This window comes from Leptidea sinapis, chromosome 13, assembly GCF_905404315.1.
Source record: "Leptidea sinapis chromosome 13, ilLepSina1.1, whole genome shotgun sequence".
Classification (NCBI taxonomy): Eukaryota; Metazoa; Arthropoda; class Insecta; order Lepidoptera; family Pieridae; genus Leptidea; species Leptidea sinapis.
In genome coordinates, this window is record NC_066277.1 from 3,370,791 (window position 1) to 3,395,184 (window position 24,394).

General features: G+C 36.0%; 2 protein-coding genes across 2 annotated transcripts in view; one reads left to right on the forward strand and one right to left on the reverse strand.

Annotated features, from left to right (window-relative positions):
- LOC126967753 (cholesterol transporter ABCA5-like) overlaps window positions 1–24,394 on the reverse strand; it is a 77,625-nt gene that overhangs the window by 46,867 nt on the left and 6,364 nt on the right. The window contains exon 2 of the mRNA XM_050812425.1: window positions 585–738. Coding sequence (XP_050668382.1) covers window positions 585–738 — 154 coding nt within the window. The remainder of the gene's footprint in view (window positions 1–584; window positions 739–24,394) is intronic.
- LOC126967781 (trypsin 3A1-like) overlaps window positions 5,039–24,394 on the forward strand; it is a 57,459-nt gene continuing 38,103 nt past the window's right edge. The window contains exon 1 of the mRNA XM_050812473.1: window positions 5,039–5,043. The gene's annotated coding sequence lies outside the window, so the exon portion shown is untranslated. The remainder of the gene's footprint in view (window positions 5,044–24,394) is intronic.

A 24,394-nucleotide genomic window follows, 5' to 3' on the forward strand; every position in this document is an offset into this window, starting at 1 on the left:
TAAGGTTAAAGTCTTGATTTCAATGCACGACAGAGTAAAAAATATAATTTTTAATGACAGTTCTTTAAAGAGAAGGAAATCTCTCGTAGAGCTTCACGAAAATAGACTTCAGAGTTATCTTTCACGACCATAGATAAAATATTCATCTTCCATTTACGTTCAGGACGAATACAGACATTGTAATGTGCTATAATGTTTGTCCAGTGGAACACATAGCTTTAAAGTGCACTATAGAGCCCAATAATGAAAATATGGCCTTTATTTATTAAAAAAGCAATAAAAAAAATACAAAATCGGTTTCACTTTAACATTTTTTTACCAGTATTTGAATAGAAACATTACTATAGTATTTATTTTATGAAAATACAGGTATTGCTAAATATGCAGTTTTTTTCAGTCAATTTTATGAAGCTAAAAACACAATTATTTTTAAAACATGAATTCTCGCGTGAAAATGGTCATGAAAATGGCGTTGCCTAGTACGACAGCGATAGTGGAAGTGAAACGGGTAGCGGGGGAGGGTTAAATTTTGCTCGAGTCTCAACTTATCGCGCACGAGGAGTAAAAGCACGAGTGGTACTCACAGCGAGGGTTTTTCTGGTGTCGCGTTTCTTGAGGAGCAGGTTCCTGACCACAGTAGCCCAGAGCTGTGGCCAGAAAGCAGCAGGAGGTCTCGTACCCATAGCTCCCCGCAGCCTGCTACCTACCGCGACGCAATCTGGTTCCTTCTCGCATTTCCTGCACAGACGTAAAAACATCTATCATTTTAAGACAAGCCCTTTGTTTAAATGTAAAAAAACATATTGTGTGCAATTTACACGTGGTGGAAGTAAAACCTTCAACAATTTTGGCTTCAAGATAATGAGACGAATGTAAAATTTCGAGAAGAGGATAATTGTAGGTTTTAGTAATGATCATAGTGATACAAAGTTTGATATTTATTTAACATTTTATTCGTATATAATATAATATACTACATAGATTTATTCACACTCAGATTTTTCGCATGATATAAATACTTTGGCCTAATATGGTCTATAAAGAGGCGTGCATTGGTTTTCTAGCTACTCGCACTGTAGATCTAACCAATCATAGTTGCGCTTTAGTCCGACAGCGCTAGGTTTTGAGGTCTAATTATTGAAGTTGTTTGTGTTTCGCATATAATTTTCGCATATTTTGTCAACCTATTTTAGTTTATGTCATTCTAAGTTTGGTTATAGAATAACGAAACCAAATTAAACAACTTTAACACTAGTGCTATATTTATTTAGGTTCTTAACGAGGAAGGCACTGCCTAATTGCCTATATGGTATGCACGCCCCTGGGTCCATATATCTTTGGAATACTGCGTCAATAACTGTTTTTGATCTTGTTGTTGTTCCAGTGCGACTACTGCACATTTTCAAATTAAATTTGGCGTCCAAAAACTCAATCAATAGAATGCTGTATTTTATGAAAAATTTACATTAAACCTCTAAACTGCATATGAGGTCATGGTACATGTTGCTACGATGACACATGATTTCAACCGCTATGAAAGACATTATCAACTTCTTACAAATCCGATCCCCTATAAGTCCGATCATTTAGATATTCAGCTGTGGAGTAATAGGATTTACGACAGAGCCATTTTTTTTATAAAAAAATTAAATTTATTTATAGATAATGCCTGAACAGTGGCTGGGACTTTATTATAGAAGTATATACATTTACCCTTAAAGCTATTATGTTTGTTTACTAAAACATTAATGACTTTCTTAATAATACCACAGAATGAGAATGAAGCGAACGCCCTCAGCCTATTAAATAATAAGTTTAATTGTACGTCGTACATTGTAAATATATTTGTATGGAAAAAAAAGAAGCCCGGTGAGTTTCTTGCGCCAGTTTTTCTCAGGTATGAGGCATGATAAAAATAATAATAATAATAACAATAATTGTCCCAATAGTCAATAGTTTCCGTTAACGGTCTTATAGCAAAGAGCCTCGACCATCATCTTAAGAGGCTCTCACTTAATAACTGTATAAAGGGTCAGTTACAGAAAGCAGCTGTTTTGGGAACGGCACGCATCGTGCGGAAGTTCCTCAGTCTGTCGCCCTAACCACCGGGACTCTATTTTTTATATTTATATTTGTAATAATGTTTTTTATAAATATGTTACATATAAATGTCGAAAATAAGACGAAATTGTAATAAAGAGAATGATAATAAAAGTCAGCAAGGTATAGAATATCTTAACAAACGCATGTGAAACAGCGCGTGTAAATAATGAAGGTAACAGTATCGACTTTCGGAACCCCACACAGGGGTGCAGCGTGACGTCATCGATAATATTAGGTATTGACACGCGAACGGCGCCGAGGGGTCTGCACTCTCGTTTTACTAAAGGGTATTCAATACACGAGACTGGTTGAGGGAAGTAGCGATTTAAATTATAAACATCGCACCAAGTGCCATTTATAAGTGTAATTTACCAGTGGGAGGCTCCTTTGCACAGGATGCCGTCTATATTATGGGTACCACAAAGGCACCCATTTGGTGTTCGGTGGGTCAATATCCTTTCTGAGGGTAGATCTCCTGGCGATGTGGTTCCATTTCTGACGGTTAGAGGCGTTGCGAGTACACTGGACTATGGTGGACTCAGTACCCGCGAAGCAGTAATGTGTAAGCATTACTGTGTTTCGGTCTGAAGGGTGCCGTAGCTAGTGAAATTACTGGGCAAATGACATTTAACATCTATGTCTCAAGGTGGCGAGCGCTGTTGTAGTGTTGATTTTTTCAGGAATCCTGAGCGGCACTGCATCGTAATGGGCAAGGAGTATCAATTACCATCAGCTGATTGTCCTGCTCGTCTCGGCCCTTATTTTCATAAAAACAAAAAACCAAGTCATTGACAGTCGGAGGGATGGAGGGACAGTGGAGTCTAGTAATGGAGTTCCTGTTGGTCAACACTTCTGGCCCTTAACCATAAAAACAACATATTTCAGATTTTGTTCAGAACTGATTAATTTAACCTTCTGTTATCTTTTCAACTATGACTGATTCATTACAGGTTGCCTGGTAGAAATCGCTCTTAAGCCGCCTATTGCTTTTTGTAGTCTCGATTTTTGTTATGTTTCATTATTTTGTGGTGTGCAACTAAGATATATTTCATTTCATTAATTTCGCCCCTTAGGAAAAAAATTACCCTCGCCTCTCGCCTTGTTACGTTGCGCGTGCGACATAAGCACATCTCACCTACAACTATGTATACAAACCAACCTTGGCTGACACCGACTCCAAAAATAACAATAATTGTAACTAGAATTAGATTAATTAGATTGTATAAAAAATTCAAAATCACTTTATTCATGTAGGTCACGGAAATGACACTTATGAATGTCAAAAAAAAATATTTTTCTTATTGAGTCTACCGCTACATCGTAAAGGGTTGAGCTAGTGAGAAGAAGTAGCAAGAAACTCATTGCCACTCTTTAAAATCAAGATTAACATTTTCATTGTTTTACAAATCATTTCATTTACAATAATTATAATATGTAAAGCGATGCAACAAACACACTCAAACGTCAAATAGTCAATGTCTTATCCGAGTAAGTCAAAAAGTGAATGTAAATTAATAAAAACTAAAGTTATTGAGTACAGTAGCTGCATCATCCACATACACCGTAAATAAATAAAGGTATTCTGTGAGCATTTTATAAGGGATTATATATAATATAATAACTTTTAAGAATTTGAAGCCGAGCCTCCGGCAACAGGATCATGCTTCCACAAGCAGCGCCCGTTCACGAGCATGACGCATGTGCCAGCCATCGCCTCCCTCAACCATATTTTAGGGAAGGTAACGATCCGTCCCATGTCGCCGCCACAAGCAGTGACATTTAAGCGAGCATGATGAAAACTGTCACAAGAACTCAACCAAATAACAAAAAAAAAGAATATTCATCTATGTTTCTCCTAATCCATCCTCCATCTAATGGTCCACCTTTTTTGAAGTCGGTTAAAAATAGCTAGTAATACCAGAGGATGAAAACAGTTTATTCAATGCCAAGTAATCACAACCTCCGCTGGATATTTCTAATCGGAGGAAACTATTCATTACCAACTTCACACTGATATTTTATATTTACTTGAGTATCTACAAACCAGCTGGTCGACCGGACGACTGAGTATTTTTATAGTTTCAATAGTTTTTGTCATTAGTATATAACTTTAGATAATTATACGTAGATAGAGCTTCTTGCTGTTAGACAACCGATAAAAACAGGCCAGGTTTATTACTTTAGTTGCGTGACAAGCTTCATCGCATAATATAAGCATATAGCAACTTACATCCTTCATCGCGTATGAGTGTAGAGGGTTGGCTGAAACTGAAAAAAACTGATTTCAAAAACTGAAAAGTATAAAATAACTTAGTAAAGATTTTATTTATTACACCTCTTATGCAAACCAAAGTATTATTTAGTACTATCTATTGATAGGGTTTAAGTCGGTGCCTGCCTGCTTGCGTTGTTTGGTTCTAGACGAAGTTATCCCGCTGAAAGTCACGCGTGGCGTGTGTAGGTACTTACTTGTTATAACATTTGGCTTGGCACCGACTTCACACCTTAAAATAGGTAGTATTTTATTAATATTAAAGGCATTAGGTTTGCCTAAGAGTTGTATTAAATTAAATCTTTATACTTTTCAGTCTTCTTTTCGAAGTCGGTTTTTTTTAAACGTAGTTATATTTTACTTTTTAGTGTCTGTAAAAAGTTATTCTGTAAACTACAGTAGGATTTTTCTAGATTACATCAGGTAAACTATAAGATTTCGTTGCTTTTTAATTGTTATATACGTGGGTAACACTGAAAATGTTTAGAACTGGCCAGTTAGAAACATTGCTAACTCTTTGGTAACCTTATGTAGTATATTGCATTCATTTGTCATTTGTTTCTGTGAATTGGCGGCAAATCTAAAACTCTTGCCACACCTGAAAATGAACCTAACGCGAGAAAATGTTCTATCAATGATTTATTATGACTTTCGTTGTGGGCTTACTCAACAACAAAGCTATGATAGGCTGCGATTAGCATTTCTTAATGAAGCCCCATCTCGTGCCACTATTTACAATTATTGGCTTAACGTGTTTAAGCGTGGATGTAGCAATCTCAGTGATGATATCGGAGATTACTTCGAAAAAACAATAAAAGTATTGCCATTAAGCATTTTCTAAACATTTTCAGTGTTACCTAGGTATTGAAAAGATTTTCTTTAAAGTATGTATGGGTAGGCCAACGAAAGGTACCGCGCGACATAAAGAATATAGATCCTAAGAAACAGGAACGGAAAAAAGAAATCGACTCCGAAAAATGCTGTTCGAAACTCTATTTCACGTTCTTGTGAGACCGAATATTGTGACAAACATTTGTTAGCTTTGAATACACACTTATCTGGACACGGGTTAATAATAATAATAATAATTATACTAAATAATAATATATAATTAACCTAAACGAAATCTCCTAAAAAAGCCGTACACAAACAATAATTGTATCATCCACGTATACAAAAATATTCATAAAATAAAAAGTACTGGGCCAAAATATGGCAGAGAAAATGGCAAACATTCCGCATCAATCTAAAGAAAAATCATTAATCTCAGAGTAATCGGTGTACAAACATAAAAAAAATACCGATCGAATTGACAACCTACTCCTATTTGAAGTCGGTTAAAAAAGACTATTTAAATAAATAAAGTTATTAATGTTTCACGATACTTTTAATAATTTAGTCAGGGACCATGTCTTCCACCTCCTTAAAAATTATCAAACATCATTTCGTTACTTCCTTGCGATACAATATTTAAGCATAACAACGTAGTTTTCCCTTTACAATACATTTTCCCACGGACGAGTAAAAAAAGAAGAACTCCACGCCGTGATATTAGCAAGTGAAGCACCGTTATGCTAGTGTGTGTGCAGTTACGGGGGATACTAGTTACACAATTTTTTTCTCCCTTAAATAATCATATATGGCCACGAATACTTATATAGTATCGTTTTTACACTTTTTCACAACGCACGACGGCATATTTTTTAAAATATTTTATTGAGCAAAACTGATCTGTAACAGACGATGACAATTCTCATAATGGCCGCCAATCGGCCTGTAGTAGTGTAAATGTGTGCGTATGTATTTACACGTTAATCGGCTTGTTTTGGTGCTACACTGTTATGTAAGGTAACACGGAGTCTTTATATTTTTACTAGTCCGTGACATTTGCCATCTTTTCATACGAAGAACAGCCCGAAATAGGTATAATAACACTGGGTAAAATTCTGTAATTTATAACTCAATTAGAAACAAATTATACACCACTTTACACCCTAGCAAACTCTTGGGATACGAACCCCACCCCATGACCTTTCATTGATTATATCCACTGGTGTGACGTCAACCAAACCGCTTTCCTATTTTATGGCGATAAGAATGGCAATAAGTGATGTACTCTTTGTAGCTAACTTGCTCATATACTTAGTCTGGCCATAAATACTGTTACAATTAAAAAATAAATGAAATATTATGCTTGAATTTGGAAGCTGTCATTTTTATTTGATTGTTCATTGAGCTATGGAGCCAAATACAATTTTTAAAACCGTACGATTGGCAGTGAAGAATTTTCCATTGCAAAGAGTGCGTGCTTCTATTGATAACTCAACCTCAATCAGACATCTCAACGTTTAAAACTCAAATTTTTTTTTTAATTGTTTTACATTTATGTATTATACTAACACATTATTTGCAATAGAAATTTATTTTTTCTTTGTTTCAGTATTTATGGCAAGCCTAGGTATTTGAATGGAGTATTTTAGTAATTTGCTTGCTAAGTGTTATATGGTGGCACATATAAAGCAGTGGGCAGAGAACCTGCTTGTAGAGATCCCGCGTTCGAATCCATGTAGGTGCAAACATTTATATGATTAATATGGATGCTTGTTTCCGAGTCGTGGATGTTTATATGTATTTATGTATGTTTAAGTATGTTGTATCTATAAATTAAATTGTTGTCATGCACCCATAGTGCAGTATAGTTTACAAAGTAATTTATATTAAATATGTCAATATAATTATATTATTTAATGTTTTTAACTGTAATTAATATGAATGTAATCAACCAAATCTGCAGGGTTCTAATGAAATGATTACCATCGATCTGACTTTTAGGAGTGTTTGAACCTAGGGCCCATTTTTCAAGGACCTGACAGATCGCAGAAATGGATAGTCAAGGCAATGTCAAAAATTTTACTATTGACATAAAATCAACAGATTTCTCGTCAACGTTAATCACTTAAAACACAATTAAAATATATGATGATTTCACAAAAGTTTAAACATATATATTTTAAAATGATTTGGTTGGATGAGGGCAGCGCAGGACCGATCGTTATGGCGATTTTTGTGGGAGGCTTTTGTCCAGCAGTGGACGTCTTACGACCGAAATGATGATGATAGGGCTTCATGTCTCGGGGACAGCAACAGCGTCGAAATATTTTTGCTAGCACATTAAAGGCTGGCTAAAAGTCTGTTTTGTAAACTCGCACGTATAAATAAAACTTAACAAATGATAAGCTCGGAGTTTCCCTGCGAGATCAAATCAGAAATTAGATCCATAGGAGAATCAAAGTGACCGACATAGTCCAAACGAAACTGAAGTGGCAGTGGGCAGGGCACATAGTTCGACGAACAGATGGCCGTTGGGGCAGTAACGTCCTCGAATGGCGACCACGTACCGGAAGACACAGTGTTGGTAGGCCCCCCACAAGATGGACCGACGATCTGGTCAAGATCGCCGGAATACGTTAAACTCTAATCTAACTCTAATCTTGCGGATGTTCATGTACGGTTGTTTTTTCACTTTGCATAACGTGAGAGGTCCTGCCCGGTTGAGATGTAAAAAATACATGACGTAGTTATTCGTTTTTCGTATATTTTTTATTTATTTAATAAATACAATTATCTTAATATTTATAAAAAAATTAGGAGTAGTAAAATACCCCATGTATGGGGTCAATTACAAAACCCTACCAGTACGCAGCTACTTTTAATTTTATTTAAACAAAATTCACCTTAATTTGTAAAACAATAGCGGTTTAAAATCTACGTCCTGTAGGGGCTCAATGTTGGTCTTATTTTAAGGGCAAAGGTCTATAGTAATTAATACTATTTATTAAAGTAGGCGTTACTTTGCGGAAATCCATAATTAACCAAAACAAATTTGGTCCCTTCGCCATTGTTACGTATCTCTTCCGGGGGTAATACGTCACAACAGCCGACCAATCACAGCTCCCACAAGCACACAGCCGGTCCGAGGTTCGAGTCTCCTTAGGAGGCGCCCCGCGACTGTTGTTGCGTAGTCTTTGCGGCCTCCACAGCCCACGTTCTACTTCGCTGTAAAAGCCAGGGCTAACAGCATACAGGAGGTTTTAGTCGGTATGGGGTGTCCGCTTACGCGGACACTCTAGTCCGACATATTACGCCCCGTTCCGGGGCGTAAATACGTAACAGTATTTCCTCCTCTCAAAAAAAAAAAAACCAATCACAGCGCGCCATTTCATGGGACGAAGGTATATAACAGCGGTCGCCTCGTGTAGAGGCGACACACGTGTCGAATTGTTTTAAGACAAATATTGGCGGAATTAACACTAAGGAAAACTTAAAATATTTGGATAACTAATACTATGTAAATTACTGTTTTTTTGTGATTGCCGAAGGGAGAAAGTTAATTTTAACAGTGTTTTTGCTAAAATACTGTAAAAATAAGCTTATATGATTCAGGTGTGCTCATCTGGGCGCTTTATTTTATTATTGTGTGAAAACTACATTATTAACCCATCTTTATCTCTAATTTTATAATAATATTTGAGTTGCTTAACAACTTGATATCGAGCTGCCAGGTCGTGTATAAGTTAGTGTACTCTTACAGTTTGTGGTTCAAACCGACTAATTTTCCAATTTTTGTGAAACCCCCGACTCAAGATATTTTGTTCTCAGATTTGACCTAAATTCGAGTACCTATGCCAAAACTTCGCACTCAATAAGAGGTCACACTGAAATAATGCAATAAAGCGATAGCTTATAACACTAGAATTAAGGGATTGCTTGTAACTAATTGTAGTCGTCAAAGTCAAAGTAAAAAAATCTTTATTCACTGTAAAACTTTATAAGTTACTTAGTCAGGATGAAGTACAAAAGTTACAATAGCATTCAAATGAGTATAACAATATTCATTAACAAAATTTAGAACATTAATTCCAACTATCTTTATCATTCAAATAATCTTTCACATTATAATAGGCCTTAGATGTTAATTTATTTTTTACGATACATTTAAATTTTTAATAGGTAATATTTTAATATTATTTGGGAGTTTATTATAAAATATAAAATAATCCACTTTAAAAGATTTAGCAATTTTACGGAGCCTAGTAGATGGAATTGCGAGTTTATGTTTGTTTCGAGTATTGACACTGTGTACATCACTATTCTTTTTAAATTGGCTAATATTTTTATGAGCGTATAGGAGGTTCTCGTATATGTACTGGCAGTGTTATGTCATAATATTAATTTCATTTTTCTCTCAATCTAGTAAGGCTTCATAAGATACATAATAACTTTAATGTATACACTTTTATAATAAAGTCACAGCCACTGTTCAGGCATTATCTATAAATTGTAAAAAAAGTGTTTTAAAAAATGGCTCTGTTGTAAATCGTACTACTCCACAGCTGAATATCTAAGTGATCTGACAGCCTGGGACTAGATTATGATTATGTTATAGCAATAGCAATGACAATATAATATTGTTTATTTGATTAAAAAAAAAACTGGGAGAGTTTCTTGCGCCGCTTCTTCTCTCTCAGAGCGCCATTTGTTTCTGAAGCGGTAGTATGGATTAATAAGTGTATTAGAAATGACTTCAAAAAGAATTCTAAAGGAATCGAAGGCATTAAAAGGCCTTTTAATGCGGATAACAGATGGCGCAACCTAAAATTGTCTATGCGGGTAATTCTAAATTATCAATACGAAAATTTAATACAATATTCTAGCTAGGTGGGAATTTTACATACATTGAAGTGAAAACTTCTTTAACGGCGTTGAGCACTATTCCTGGTATGGGTATAAAATGTTAAACTCGCGTCAGAACACGTGGCCTGATCGAAAATTCGTAAGACAGTCGTTGAAATTTAGGATGAAAGTTTGATGAAATACATTTTTTTAATATAAAACAATTGTAATAGTTTTGTAGTGTTAAATTTTTAAGGAAATACTTTAAATTGTCATTTTTGTGTACGATAGCGCAATAAATGAATATTGTATTTAACTACATGTTCAAGTTTTCACTTCTGCCGGTACTATCGGAGTGCAACGCGTATATATTTTTAAATCTTTAAAGTCAAAGTTAATTTAAATCTATAACCTCATTAACCTAAGAGGTTATAGGCGCCTATTTCTGCCGTGAAGCAGTAATGTGTAAACATTACTGCTTCGGTTGTATTTCGGTCTGAAGGGCGCCGTAGCTAGTGAAATTACTGGGCAAATGTGTCTTAACATCTTATGTATCAAGGTGACGAGCGCAATTGTAGTGCCGCTCAGAATTTTTGGGTTTTTCAAGAATCCTATCACTGCATTGTAATGGGCATGGCGTTTCAATCACCATCAGCTGAACGTCCTGCTCGTCTCGTCCCTTATTTTCATAAAAAAAGAGGTTTCCACCAATATATTGACTCATCACGATATCTCTGACTTTATAAGGCGTGGAGACTTGAAATTTGGTAGGAATATTCCATTCGTCGAGTAGCTAAGAACTAAGTTATTATTAACAGACCAACGTCAGCTAGACTTTATTTAGATGTTACCTTTAAAACGGTGTTTGAATCATAAATAAAGAAGTTAAGAAAAAATTTGAAGATTACCTAAAGGAGTAATATAGAGTATGTTCCGATATGTACTGCGAGCACTGCACAGTGCTATCACTGTAGAAAAATTCGTTCCGTTATGGACTGCCAGTATACTGCCGCAGTACCCTAGGAAAATATATGACGTCATAAATCGCCGCCATATTCTACTGTGAGCACTGGCGTTTTCGAGGTAAGGTACTCGCAGTACTTTGATCACGTGATCAGTGAAAACCACTCGAGTGCCTAACGTTTTATAAACAATACCTATAGTTTAATTTAACTAACCCAAAATTGTAAAGTTCTGTAATTAGTATGGATTAATAAATAAAACAATGGAATAATTGAAAAAATTAACCTTTTAAGTTTTTTTTGAACTAGAAAACTTTAATACACTCTTTTGAATGCTGCGTCAAAAAGTGCGGCTGACAGTATACGGGATTGCGTTCCGTTTTAAATAGTAACCAGTATAACTGGCTATAAAGGAACGGCTTCACAGTATACTAAATTGACGTCACACTGTACAGTGGTCGCAGTGCATATCGGAACATACCCTTATTCTCTAGATACTTACTGTCTTTGTCATAAAAATCACAGTGCGTTATCTCGCGACGTGTTTGCAGGCTATTAATATCCCGCAATTAGTTTTATTAACCATTAAGGGTTGTTGCCGGTTTTATTACCGACTTTAGGAATGTCATTACGACACAGATATAGGTTGCTCACTCTCTCAAAGAAAAATTTAAAGAAATAAATATTATTACTGTTCATTGTCAGTACATTTATGAAAATTTAATATACGTTCACAAAAATCGTCACCTTTTTGCTCTTAATAGTGACTTTCATTATTATAACACTAGAAATAAGGGATTGCTTGTAACTAATTCTAGAAGGCTTCATAAGATACATAATAGCTTTAAGGGTAAATGTATACACTTCTATAATAAAGTCCCAGCCACTGTTCACGCATTATCTATAAATAAATTTAAATGTTTTATAAAAAAATGGCTCTGTCGTAAATCCAATTACTCCACTGCTGAATATCTAAATGATCGGACAACCTGGGACTAGATTGTGAATATTATATAGCGATAAAAATGACTGTACAATATTGTATATTTTTATTGAAAAGAGCGCAAAAAAAGAATGCTGGGGGAGTTTCTTGCGCCGCTTCTTCTCTCTCAGAGCGCCATTTGTTTCCGAAGCGGTAGTAGTATCTAGTATATTAGAAATGACATCAAAAAGAATTCTAAAGGAATCAATTTTGAGAAAATAAATGCCTTGTGTGCTAACATTGGGGATTGGAACAAAGGAACCGTGCATATGGAAACAAATAGGAATACAAAATAAAACAAAATCACTTTATTCATGCTATCATGCAGGTCAAGGCTTTTTTTATGAAATTAAGAGATGAGATGAGTAGGACGTTCAGTTGACGGTATTTGATAATCCCTGCTCATTACAATGCAGTGCCGCTCAGGATTCTTGAAAAACACAAATAATCTGAGCGGCACTACAATTGCGCTCATCACCTTGAGACATAAGATGTTATGTCTCATTTGGCTTGTTTCACGGCAGAACTAGGCGCTTTTGTGGTATCCATAATCTAGCCGGCACATTAACACGAAGCGTATGTTACAAAATTTGAAAGATGTCATTCAGTGACAAGATGCCACGCACATAAGCATCTAATAGTTGCCGTAATGAAAAATCTATTGTTCTTAGGTAGTGCGGTATATAGCCGGAGCGCAGCGGAGACCAATCCTTAATCTAATTCTGTCAGATTAGTATAGAGATAAGTAAAAAAGATAAACAGACAATATATAACCTGATAAATCTAGATTGGTTTTTGTATCTAACACAATATATCTTTGTCCCATCCAATTGTCACAACAATTTGTTACATAATATTATATAATATAACTAGCTGACCCGACAGACGTTGTTCTGTACATAATAAATAAAATACTGTTTTTTTATGAATTTGTCAATAATATTTCAAAACATCAAGAATTATTTTGTAAAATATGCACCTTGTTGTTATAATGAAATTGTTTCGCAGCAGATCTGTCAAAACGTGCGTCAATAAATTCTCTGACAGAAAATATGTCCATACAAAAACAATAATTGGAAATACCTATCTCTCAAGTTGCACTAAACTGCACTCCATCAAGTAATAATAATATTGACATATAATATTGACTTTTTAAGTTAAACAAACCCACAGTTTGACACCAAACTTTTTTTTTTAGTAGGCAGCACGAACAACTGCCCCAGAAGCCGGGAGGCAGAACCGGCGAATCCCCACTACTGTGAGCCAGAACCGGCGAATCCTTACTACTTCTAGTTTATATATATATTGAGATATTAAAGATATTAATAATACATTTTATAGTAACGATCTCTAACAAAAGTATGGCCTTAGTGTTGCAGACAGAGCGGCGACATCGGCGACTATTCCAGAACTTGGCATTCGTGCCAATATACTGGCCTACTAATCAAGTACCGAGTTAAACTTATGAAGGTTATATGCTCGATTTGTTGTTCTTTCCTTGTAACTTAATTGCGAGAAATATACTTTAGGGTGCCGTTTTAGTGGGAGTCTTTATTACAAATTATTTTTATTTATTATTTTATTATTTATAATATATGATTATTATTATTATAATTCTATTTATAACAATTTCATCTTATTTTCTACATTTATATATATATCATATTTAAATAAACATAATATAAAAAATAGAGTCCCGCCGGCGTTGGTTCACGAAAATTCCGCCGGTGGTTAGGGCGACAGACTGAGGAACTTCCGCACGATGCGTGCGTATTATTATTATTATTAATAAACTAGAAGTAAAGTTATTCCAAATTTAATACTTTTTCGGCCTTTCAAATAAAATTGGCATAAAGTTATACCTGAGCATAAACCAAGAATATGTAAAATGTTTTCAAATAGAAATTTTGCTTTTTATGGAATAGGAGGACAAACGAGCGTACGGGTCACCTGGTGTTAAGTGATCACCGGCGCCCACATTCTCTTGCAACACCAGAGGAATCACAAGAGCGTTGCCGGCCTTTAAGGAAGGTGCTTTTTTAGACGGTAACCATGTCGTATCGTCCTGGAAACACCGGATGATAATGGAGGGAGACAAACGATACGATGGGAAAATGATATCAAAAAGATTGCTGGACCAACATGGAGAAGAATAACTTACGACAGGAAAATGTGGAATGATCTGGAGGAGGCCTATGTCGGCGGAAAAGCGAGCAATATATATGAGGTGAAATATATAATCATTTAGTATATTAAGTTGTAGCATAAGTTAAAAATGTACCTATTTAGTTTACTTTGTGTTTCGGTGAGAAGGTAGCCGTAGCCTAGTGATTTCTTTATATGACTGGGCAAATTTTTCGTCTCGGCTTCTATTGAGTAATAATTTAATAACCACTGCTTCTACTGACCAGAGTAATAATTTAATAACCACTGCTTCTATTGACCAGAGTAATAATTTAATAACCACTGCTTCTATTGGCCAGAGTAATAATTTAATAACTACTGCTTCTATTGACCAGAGTAATAATTTAATAACCACTGCTTCTATTGAGCAGAGTAATAATTTACTAACCACTGCTTCTATTGACCAGAGTAATAATTTAATAACCACTGCTTCTATTGACCAGAGTAATAATTTAATAACCACTGCTTCTATTGACCAGAGTAATAATTTACTAACCACTGCTTCTATTGAGCAGAGTAATAATTTAATAACCACTGCTTCTATTGAGCATTTTACTAATTTTATTAAAGATTTGGAATATTTGACTTTTGGGAAGTGTTTTTCACTTTCAATAAGCGATTTCATGTCCTTTATATTTCATATCATATAAAGTATTTACAGATTTTTTTATAACGACAAAGAGGTGCCAATTTGCGATTGCCAATTTCGTGGTCATCTGGAGGGCAAAGCCAAATTGGCTTCAAAGAAACTGGGCGTCATTAATAGAACACGGCAATACTTCAAGCCGGCCCACATACTAGCGCTGTACAAAGCGCAGGTCCGGCCACATATGGAGTATTGCTGTCATCTCTGGTCTGGCGCACCCCAGTATCAGCTCGATCCATTTGACTGCGTGCAACGTTGAGCAGCTCGAATTGTGGGGGAACCAGTGCTCTGTGAACGGCTGGATCACTTGGCGTTGCGTAGAGAAGTCGCTTCATTGTCTTCTACCGCATTTATCACGGGGAGTGTTCCGAAGAGCTGTTGAACCTGATTCCTGCCGCAGACTTCCACCTTCGCACGACACGCCACAAGTTAGGATATCATCCCCACCATATGGATTTTTTTTATGAAAATAAGGCACAAGACGAGCAGGACGTTCAGCTAATGGTAATTGATACGCCCTGCCCATTACAATGCAGTTCCGCTCAGTATTCTTGAAACCCTCAAAAATTCTGAGCGGCACTACACCTGCGCTCGTCACCTTGAGACAAGATGTTAAGTCTCATTTGCCCAGTAATTTCACTAGCTACGGCGCCCTTCAGACCGAAACACAGTAATGCTTACACATTACTGCTTCACGGCAGAAATAGGCGCCGTTGTGGTACCCATAATCTAGCCGGCATCCTGTGCAACGGAGCCTCCCACTGGTCGTGGATGTTTGGCGGTCCTCCACAGTGCGGTTTTCAAGGAGCTTTCTTCCACGTACTACAAAGCTGTGGAATGAACTTCCTTGTGCGGTGTTTCCGGGACGATACGGGTATCTTCAAAAAAAGCGCTTACACCTTCCTTAAAGGCCGGCAACGCTCTTGTGATGCCTCTGGTGTTGTAAGAGAATGTGGGCGGCGGTGATCACTTAACACCAGGTGACCCGTACGCTCGTTTGTCCTGCTATTCCTTAAAAAAAAAGTGTGTTGAAAAAGTGCGTATGAAGCTCGTGAGGATGGCTCGCGCTGCAACCCACAGCCTCGAAAGAACACATAAAGGTGTTTTACGTTGCCGTACGAAAGGTTACAGCACGTATGTGACGTAGATGATACCTACGTCACACGTAATAGCTGGCTTAGTGCCAGACTCTACGGAATCTGTTGGAAATCTCAACCAAATTTAAAATGGAACTTGTAAACCATTATTGGTGTGTTGATATTCCAGCCCCAATTGTTGTTTTACTGGGAAGTGTCGTATAGAACAATGGTAGTATAATAGTTGGATGTTATGTTTGAGTGTGTACAAATTCATAATTCTAGTTAAGAATTAATAGTTGTTTAATATGACTGAAGTCCTCAATACACCGGTCGGAGGTTCCTTTGCACAGGATGCCGGTTAGATTATGGGTACCACAACGTCGCCTACTTCAACCGTGAAGCAGTAATGTGTAAGCCTTATAGTGTTTCGGTCTGAAGGGCGCCGCAGCTAGTGAAATTAATGGGCAAATGTGACTTAACATCTTATGCTTCAAAGTGATGAGCGCAAATGTAGTGCGCTCAGAATTTTTAAGTTTCTCAAGAATCCTGAGTGGCATTGCTCGTCTCGTAAATGACATATACAGGGAGGTTTATTTGAACCAGTGGAAGGCATCTTGGCAAAAGATCACAGCGTTTTCTAGCCGTGAAGCAGTTATGTTTTTCAGATTACTGCTTCTTACGCATTATTATATTTCGATTTGAAAGGTGCCGTGGCTAGAGACATGTCTGTTTATGTCTCAAAATACGACAGTGCCGTTCAAAGTTTTTCCAGTATATTGATCGACACTGCATTCTAATATACAGGAGGTACTGTTACGGGGTGTACCAAGAGTTAGTTTAAAAGCAATAAACTTTTAAGCTGTGAAATATTCACTACTTATAAGAAATTAAAATGGTCTAAGCCAATTTCAGTCGCTACCAGGGGGCTGCTTTGCACAGGATGCCGGCTAGATTGTGGGTACCACAACGGCGCCTATTTCTACCGTGAAGCAGTAATGTGTAAGCATTATTGTGTTTCGGTCTGAAGGGCGCTTTAGCTAGTGAAATTACTTACAAAGTAAATCAGACATAACATCTTATGTGTCAAGGTGACGAGCGCAATTGTTGTGCCGCTCAATAATTTTAGAGTTTATCAAGAGTCCTGAGCGGCACTGCATTGTAATGGGCAGGGCGTATCAATTACCATCAACTGAACGTCCTGCTCGTCTTGTCCATTACTGTTATAAAAAAAAACATCTGGGTATTGTACCCACTACTACTACTGCAGAAGAGTGCTATTCGCGCTATTTGTAACCTAGGTCCTAAAGAATCATTAAGGCTGGGGACCGAGCCAACGGCCTTGAGAAATCGAGCGGAGCTAGGTTACTACTCTAGCACAAGATCGCCATAGTTTTAATTCAGAATTAGAAGCATTCTTAATTTATTACATACATAATACAATTTTTTTTTTATGAAAATACGGGACGAGACAAGTAGGACGCTCAGATGATGGTAATTGATACGCCCTGCCCATTACATTGCAGTGCCGCTCAGGATTCTTGGAAAGCCCAAAAATTTTGAGCGGCACTACAATTGCGCTCGTCACCTTGAGACATAAGATATTAAGTCTCGTTTGCCCAGTAATTTCACTAGCTACGGCGCCCTTTTGACCGAAACACAGTAATGTTTACACATTACTGCTTCACGGCAGAAATAGGTGCCGTTGTGGTACCCATAATCTAGCCGGCATCCTGTGCAAAGGAGCCTGGAGCCTGGATACTGGTTATTTACAATACAATTTTCTGTAAAAAATAACTAAACTATGTCATGGTAAAAAGTAATACTGGTAATGGTTAACAATTAATAGTTTTGTTTATAATTTTGTTTTATCTATATTGAATAATTAGCATGGCTCTATAAAAGATAGAAATGTAAAGAACAAATGAATTCTCTTCTCATATTCTGTAGACATATAAATATTATTTGTTAAAATAAAAGATTTATATAAAACGTCAATAAATGGTTTCCATTATGCGCTATTTTGGCGTTTTCTTGGGATAGCGGTATTAAGAGAAAAATAAAATAAATAATTCTTTCTTTCGCGTATCATCAGACATCGCGTAATATGAAATTGCGTTATAAGAATACCGCGTTATAAGAATAATCTCAAAAGAATCTTTTGTCAGAATACATACACACACACACACAAACACACAACAACACCCTAAATCTTATATATAAAATTCTCGTCTTATATATAAAATTCTCGTGTCACAATGTTCGTTCCAGTACTTCTTCGAAACGGCTTGACCGATTCTCATGAAATTTTGTGAGCATATTGAGTAGGTCTGAGAATCGGCCAACATCTATTTTTCATAACCCTACATGTTAAGCGTGGTCCACACGAAATTGTTTTTTTAATATTTTTGACATTTTTTTTTAAATTTGTTTGATTATGAGTCAGCATTAAAAAATACATACAAATTCAAATTTTCACCCATCTACGATCAACAGTTACTTTTGTATCGCGATTTTAATATCGGCAATACAACGTTTGCTGGGTCAGCTAGTCTTTATATATATAATTCTTGTGTGCGTGTGTATGTCACTGAACTCCTCCTAGACGGCTGGACCGATTTTATTGAAACTTTCTGTGTGTCTTCAGGTGGATTCGAGAATGGTTAAGATTCACAATTGAACTACCTCCAAAACGGCTAGACCGATTTTGATGATATTTTTGTGTGTTCCAGTGTATTTGAGATTGGTGTGTGTCTTCAGGTGGATTCGAGAATGGTTTAGATTCCCAATTAAACTACCTCCTAAACGGCTGGACCGATTTTGATGACTTTTTGTTTGTTTCAGTGAATTTGAGATTGGTTTAGATTCTCAATTACGTCCATATAATATAATTCTCCTGCTCATGTGTATGTTAGTGAACTCCTAACGGCTGGACAGATTTTTCAAATTTAAGACGTGTGTACAGTACAACGTCTGTTGGGTCCACTAGTTACATATAAAATAGTTTTTATGTTCATAGTTAATTCCCGGAAGCAAATTATTCCGCTAGTTCCACCGGTTCGAAGATGTATGTTTGGAGCGAACTCTCCTATTCCTAGGCTATGCAAGATGGTAAACATATATAGCGATTACATCGATATTAATTTCACGACTTCTGTCTATACAGTTCGTAAATTATTTGTATGTAAGTTTAGTGAATAAAATGTAGTCATAATAATAGTTATATTTCTTAGTTCTATAATATATATAACTAGTGGACCCAACAGACGTTGTCCTGTACACACGTCTTAAATGTGAAAAATCGGTCCAGCCGTTAGGAGGAGTTCACTAACATACACATGAGCAGGAGAATTATATTATATGGACGGAATTAAGAACCTAATCCAATCTCAAATTCACTGAAACAAACAAAAAAATCATCAAAATCGGTCCAGCCGTTTAGGTGGTGGTTTAATTGTGAATTTAAAACATTCTCGAATCCACCTGAAGACACACGCCAATCTCAAATTCACTGGAACACACAAAAATATCATCAAAATCGGTCCAGCCATTTTGGAGGTAGTTCAATTGAGAATCTAAACCATCCTCGAATCCCCTTGAACTCACACAAAAAATTTCATCAAAATCGGTCCAGCCGTCTAGGAGGAGTTCAGTGACATACACACGCACACAAGAAATATATATATATATATATATATAAAGATAATCTTAAATAATAACAATTTAAAACCAAATCATTTAGCCATTATTACTTGTTAGCATATATTTTTTTTCCTCTTAAACTAATATTTACTTTGTGAAAATTATTAAAGCACGTGGTAGATACCTGTAATTGTTTGTTACATTATATTTAGTCTATATTATAAATATATAACGCATCAATGTAAACAAATGTTGGTATTTCTAAATAAATAAATAATTTGTTGCATAACTTCCATTGTTAGACCTTAAAATATGTTGGAGTTTGTTTTTTGACATTTTACATTGAACAACTGGGAAGAGACTAACCCCCATGTCACGGGCTATCCTAGTTTGGGGGTCGAGGGTAATTTTAAGCAAAATTGTATTTTTTTTGTGCAACAAATAAAGATTTATTATTATCATAATATTCAACAGCAATTTAATGGAATAGAACAAGTCAGAAATGGATCAACGTATATATTTTCTGAACTTATATTTGTATGAACTAATGACGTAATCCTAGCTGTTATTGCACCAATAGATGGTACTTCCCCAGTAGGTGTTGCATACATATAAGTGTATTGTATTTCAAATTGACGCAAAGATCTGTCAGCTAGAAACTCGGCTTAATTACTTGATGACTTGAAGCTGAGATCGTTTATTACAAGTGGGAGGCTCCTTTGCACAGGACGCTAGATTATGGGTACCTATACGGCAGAACTAAAATATTACATTAAATGAATATTTTTTGATGAACAGCAAATTATATTGCTGTCTAGCAACTTATCAATTTCTGAAGTTTACACAACCACCACGGGTACCACAACGGGCCTATTTCTGCCGTGAAGCAGTAATGTGTGAGCATTATTGAGTTTCGGTCTGAAGGGCGCCGTAGCTAGTGAAATAACTGACAAATGAGACTTAACATATTATGGCTAAAGGTGACGAGCGTAATTGTAGTACCGCTAAGAATTTTTGGGGTTTTCCAAAAATTCTGAGCGGCACTGCATTGTAATGGGCAGGTCGTATCAATAGCCAACGTCCTGCTCGTCTCGTCCCAAATTTTCAAAAAAAAAATCATTACTTCGTCTAGATAGACTATGACAGCTGTGAAAACGTCAAAAAAATTGAGTTTAGAACTAACCTGTATTTTAAGCAATGCACGCACTTACACAGTACACACAAAGTGTCATACAAATCGCGAGTGTAAGACGCAGCTTGTCACGCACACTAAAGTAATAAACCTGGCCTGTTTTCATCGGTTGTCTAACAGCAAGAGACTCTATCAAAACCAGGGGCGTGCATATCATATAGGCAATTAGGCAGTGCCTACCTCGATATAAACCTAAATAAATATAGCACTAGTGTTAAAGTTTATTTAGTTTATTTGGTTCCGTTATTTTATAACCTAACTTTTATTTAACACCCACTCATACAATTTTCCTTTAAGCTAGATGCTAAATACCTACGGTAAGCATTTTTTTTTCATATTCCAAAGCTCAACTATAAGTAAATAGATCCACAGTGCCTTACTAGAAGACCAATGCACGCCCCTGATCAAAACGTATAACTTATCTAAGACTTGAAGTTATACTTAGTCCGTATTATCTAGTATATACATTACGACCATCATGTTCACGAAGTATCCTTACACAAACAATGAATTCAAGCTCTAAAGGTTTATTTATACAGGTCATTATTTATTACTTTTTATGAAATACCATGCTGTTGCATGATGCAGCACTTTACAAACTAATTTAATTTACAAACTAATTAGTTTCTTGTATGTTCTTCTCAGAAGCTCTACTTTTTCCGATCATATGATAGATTCAGTAATGATTTAATGAAATATTTATAGTAAAGATTCAAAAGCACTTAGTGTAAGCCTAATTGTTAAATGTTTATTTGACTTTGACTTTGAATAAAAATATTGGAAACTTTCTCGAGCTCAATTTTTTACGCACATAATATGGTAAATTCAGTCATTTAAAAGAAATATGCATCCAATATACGATAATTTATATTCATACATTTAATTCTTTATTACTTTTCATGAAGTAATTTATATTATTCAAACATTACTCGTTTATTCGATGCAGCACCTTACAAACATATCTTTTATGTAAACTAAAGCCATTGTAAAATACTCTATTTGATTGAAAAGAATGGACGTTGAGTTTCTTGTATGTTCTTCCTACGAGCTCTACTTTTTACGAACATTCACTAAATGCAGTAATTTAAAAGAAATATTTGTAGTGACGATTCAAAAGCGTTTACTGTAAGCCTAATTGTATAAATTTTATTTGACTTTGACTTTGACTACTTTAATGCAACTGAGCTGGAGTCGAAGCGAATGTATCTCACCTCAAGACTCAAGCAATTTATACTCAAATTCATCGGATATTTTAGTAGAGGTCTTGCTTCAAACAAGTATAAGACTAAACAATTTGTTATGATTTTAAAATACCCTCGCTTCTAGGATTAAAAACACAAATTAAATTCTAAAACCAAATTTATGAACGATGCATTATTCAAACCCGCGACCTCTCGCGTTCCGTGCGAGAGGAATTAATCCCAGAAGTTATCAATGTAATAATATCACAAATTGTTTGGTTTGAAAGAGCGACATCTCAAGTCAATTTCCTAATATGCTAATATTGGGGTTGAGCAGGTTATCAACTGTTAATTAGATCCTGTAGATGAAGCCACAACCTGAGAGTTGAACAAAGACATATCATGATTTATGAACTTTACGTCACTCGAACGGTTGGCTCAGTGGATGAGCGCTCGCACGGGACACGAGAGGTCGCGTTTAAAATTTAAATTTATTTGAATTTATTTTATTTGTCGTTCGAGTCCCGCTACGCTCATAAATTTTGTTTTCAAATTTAATTTGTAATAAGACAATATAAGTAACTGTAAGTAGAATAAGAATATAATGTATGTTAGAAACATTACTGACTTCATGAAAAAAAATGTGAATTGAATTCATTTAATTCAAAAGAAAGAAGCGTGCGTACAGTGTAATAATAACATGTTAACGGGCTCCTTCATAGGTTTAATTTTACAGCAAAATACCAAACAGTAAACTAGGGCTCGCTGAGCGAAAATCCAAGAAATATAAGGTCACACTAAAAGTTTTGCGTAACTTAAAAAAACAACATGTATTACCAAAATATTATGTTTATTGCTTTTCAAAATACTCTCCATTACATTTTAAACATTTTTTCAAGCGATCGAACCATGTTTTAAAACAGGAGGACCACAGATCTGAAGGCATGTTTTCTACGTGCTGATTGAACGCTATCACTGCCTCTTCGGAATTGGTAAAATTGAAACCTCTCATCAAATCTTTGATTTTGGAGAAAATAAAGAAATAACAGGGTGCTAGGTCGGGGCTTTTTCTTCAATTAGCAGCTTAGTAGTAGCCACAATATTTTCGTCGACGGCAGTTGAAGGCCGCCCTTCACGAAATTCGTCATGTAAAGAAACCCGGCCTCTCTCAAATTCAGCAAACCATCGCCTCACGGTGCTCAAGCAAGGTGCTTCTCTCCCAAAAGCATTTTGAAGACGAGCGGCACAGTCTTGCGGAGAGAGATAACTTTTAAAATCATAAAAAATCATCGCTCTAAAATCTTTTCGACTTAATTTCAATTTCGTTGTGTACGTAGAACTTTGATGTGTGATAAAAAACAATTGACAAATGACTGAAATGATGAATTTCCAATCAATGGTTTTTTTATTACTAAGAAGGTTTCAACGTTTCCAAAAATATAGCATTCGAAATTCAAATACTTCCGATTAGCTAGAAGTGCAAAACTTTTAGTGTGGCCTATGTATATTAACGCTTCTTTTATAAAGAAGGCTATTTGTATATTTAAATAATAACGCATGGTTCTTGACTGGTCCTGCGCAGGCCAGCTAAAATTTTACAGTATTGTATGAGGTTGCTCAGAGGGCAATGGATAGGGCTTTGCTCGGAGATCCGTAAGAGATTTAAAGTCACCGACATAGTCCTAATTATTGCTAGACTGAAGTGGCAGTGGGCAGGGAACATAGTTCGACGGACAGGACGCTGTTGGGGCAGTAAAGTATACGAATGGCGACCACGTACCGGAAGACGCAGTGTTGGTAGGCCCCCCACAAGATGGACCGACGATCTGGTCAAGATCGCCGGAATACGTTGGAGGAGGGCAGCGCAGGACCGGTCGTCATGGCGATCTTTGGGGGAGGCTTTTGTCCAGCAGTGGACGTCTTCCGGCTGATATTAATGTACTTTACAGTGTGAAATCGGTGTTAAGGTCTAGTTGATCTTTCAAAGACTTGTTAGTAACGTGCATGTTATAAGTAATAAAGGATTTATAGATTGATTGTGGTAATTATGTAATGTTTAGTAGAAATCTAACAACCTTGAATTTGATACAATGTTTTTTTTTGCTAACAATGTTTAAATTTTAGCAAAATCATAGTGTAAAAACTAAAAAAAATTGGTTTTGCAAGAAGAGGAAGAAGCCGAAGAAAGAAGAAAATAATTTTTAAATAGAGATTTCGTTTTATAACAATACTAGCTGATACCCCGCCACGTCCGCGTCGTTCGCGTACATATTTTTACATCTGGGGTTATATTATTGGACTTTTAGTAGGGATCCCTAATTTTTTTGGAAATGTAATGTACCCTATAACACTCGGGGATAATGTAGCTTCCCAACAGTGAAAGAATTATTCAATTCGGTTCAGTAGTTGCGGAGACTATTCAATACAAACAAACAAACAATCAAATCTTTCCTCTTTATAATCTAATATATAAAATTCTCG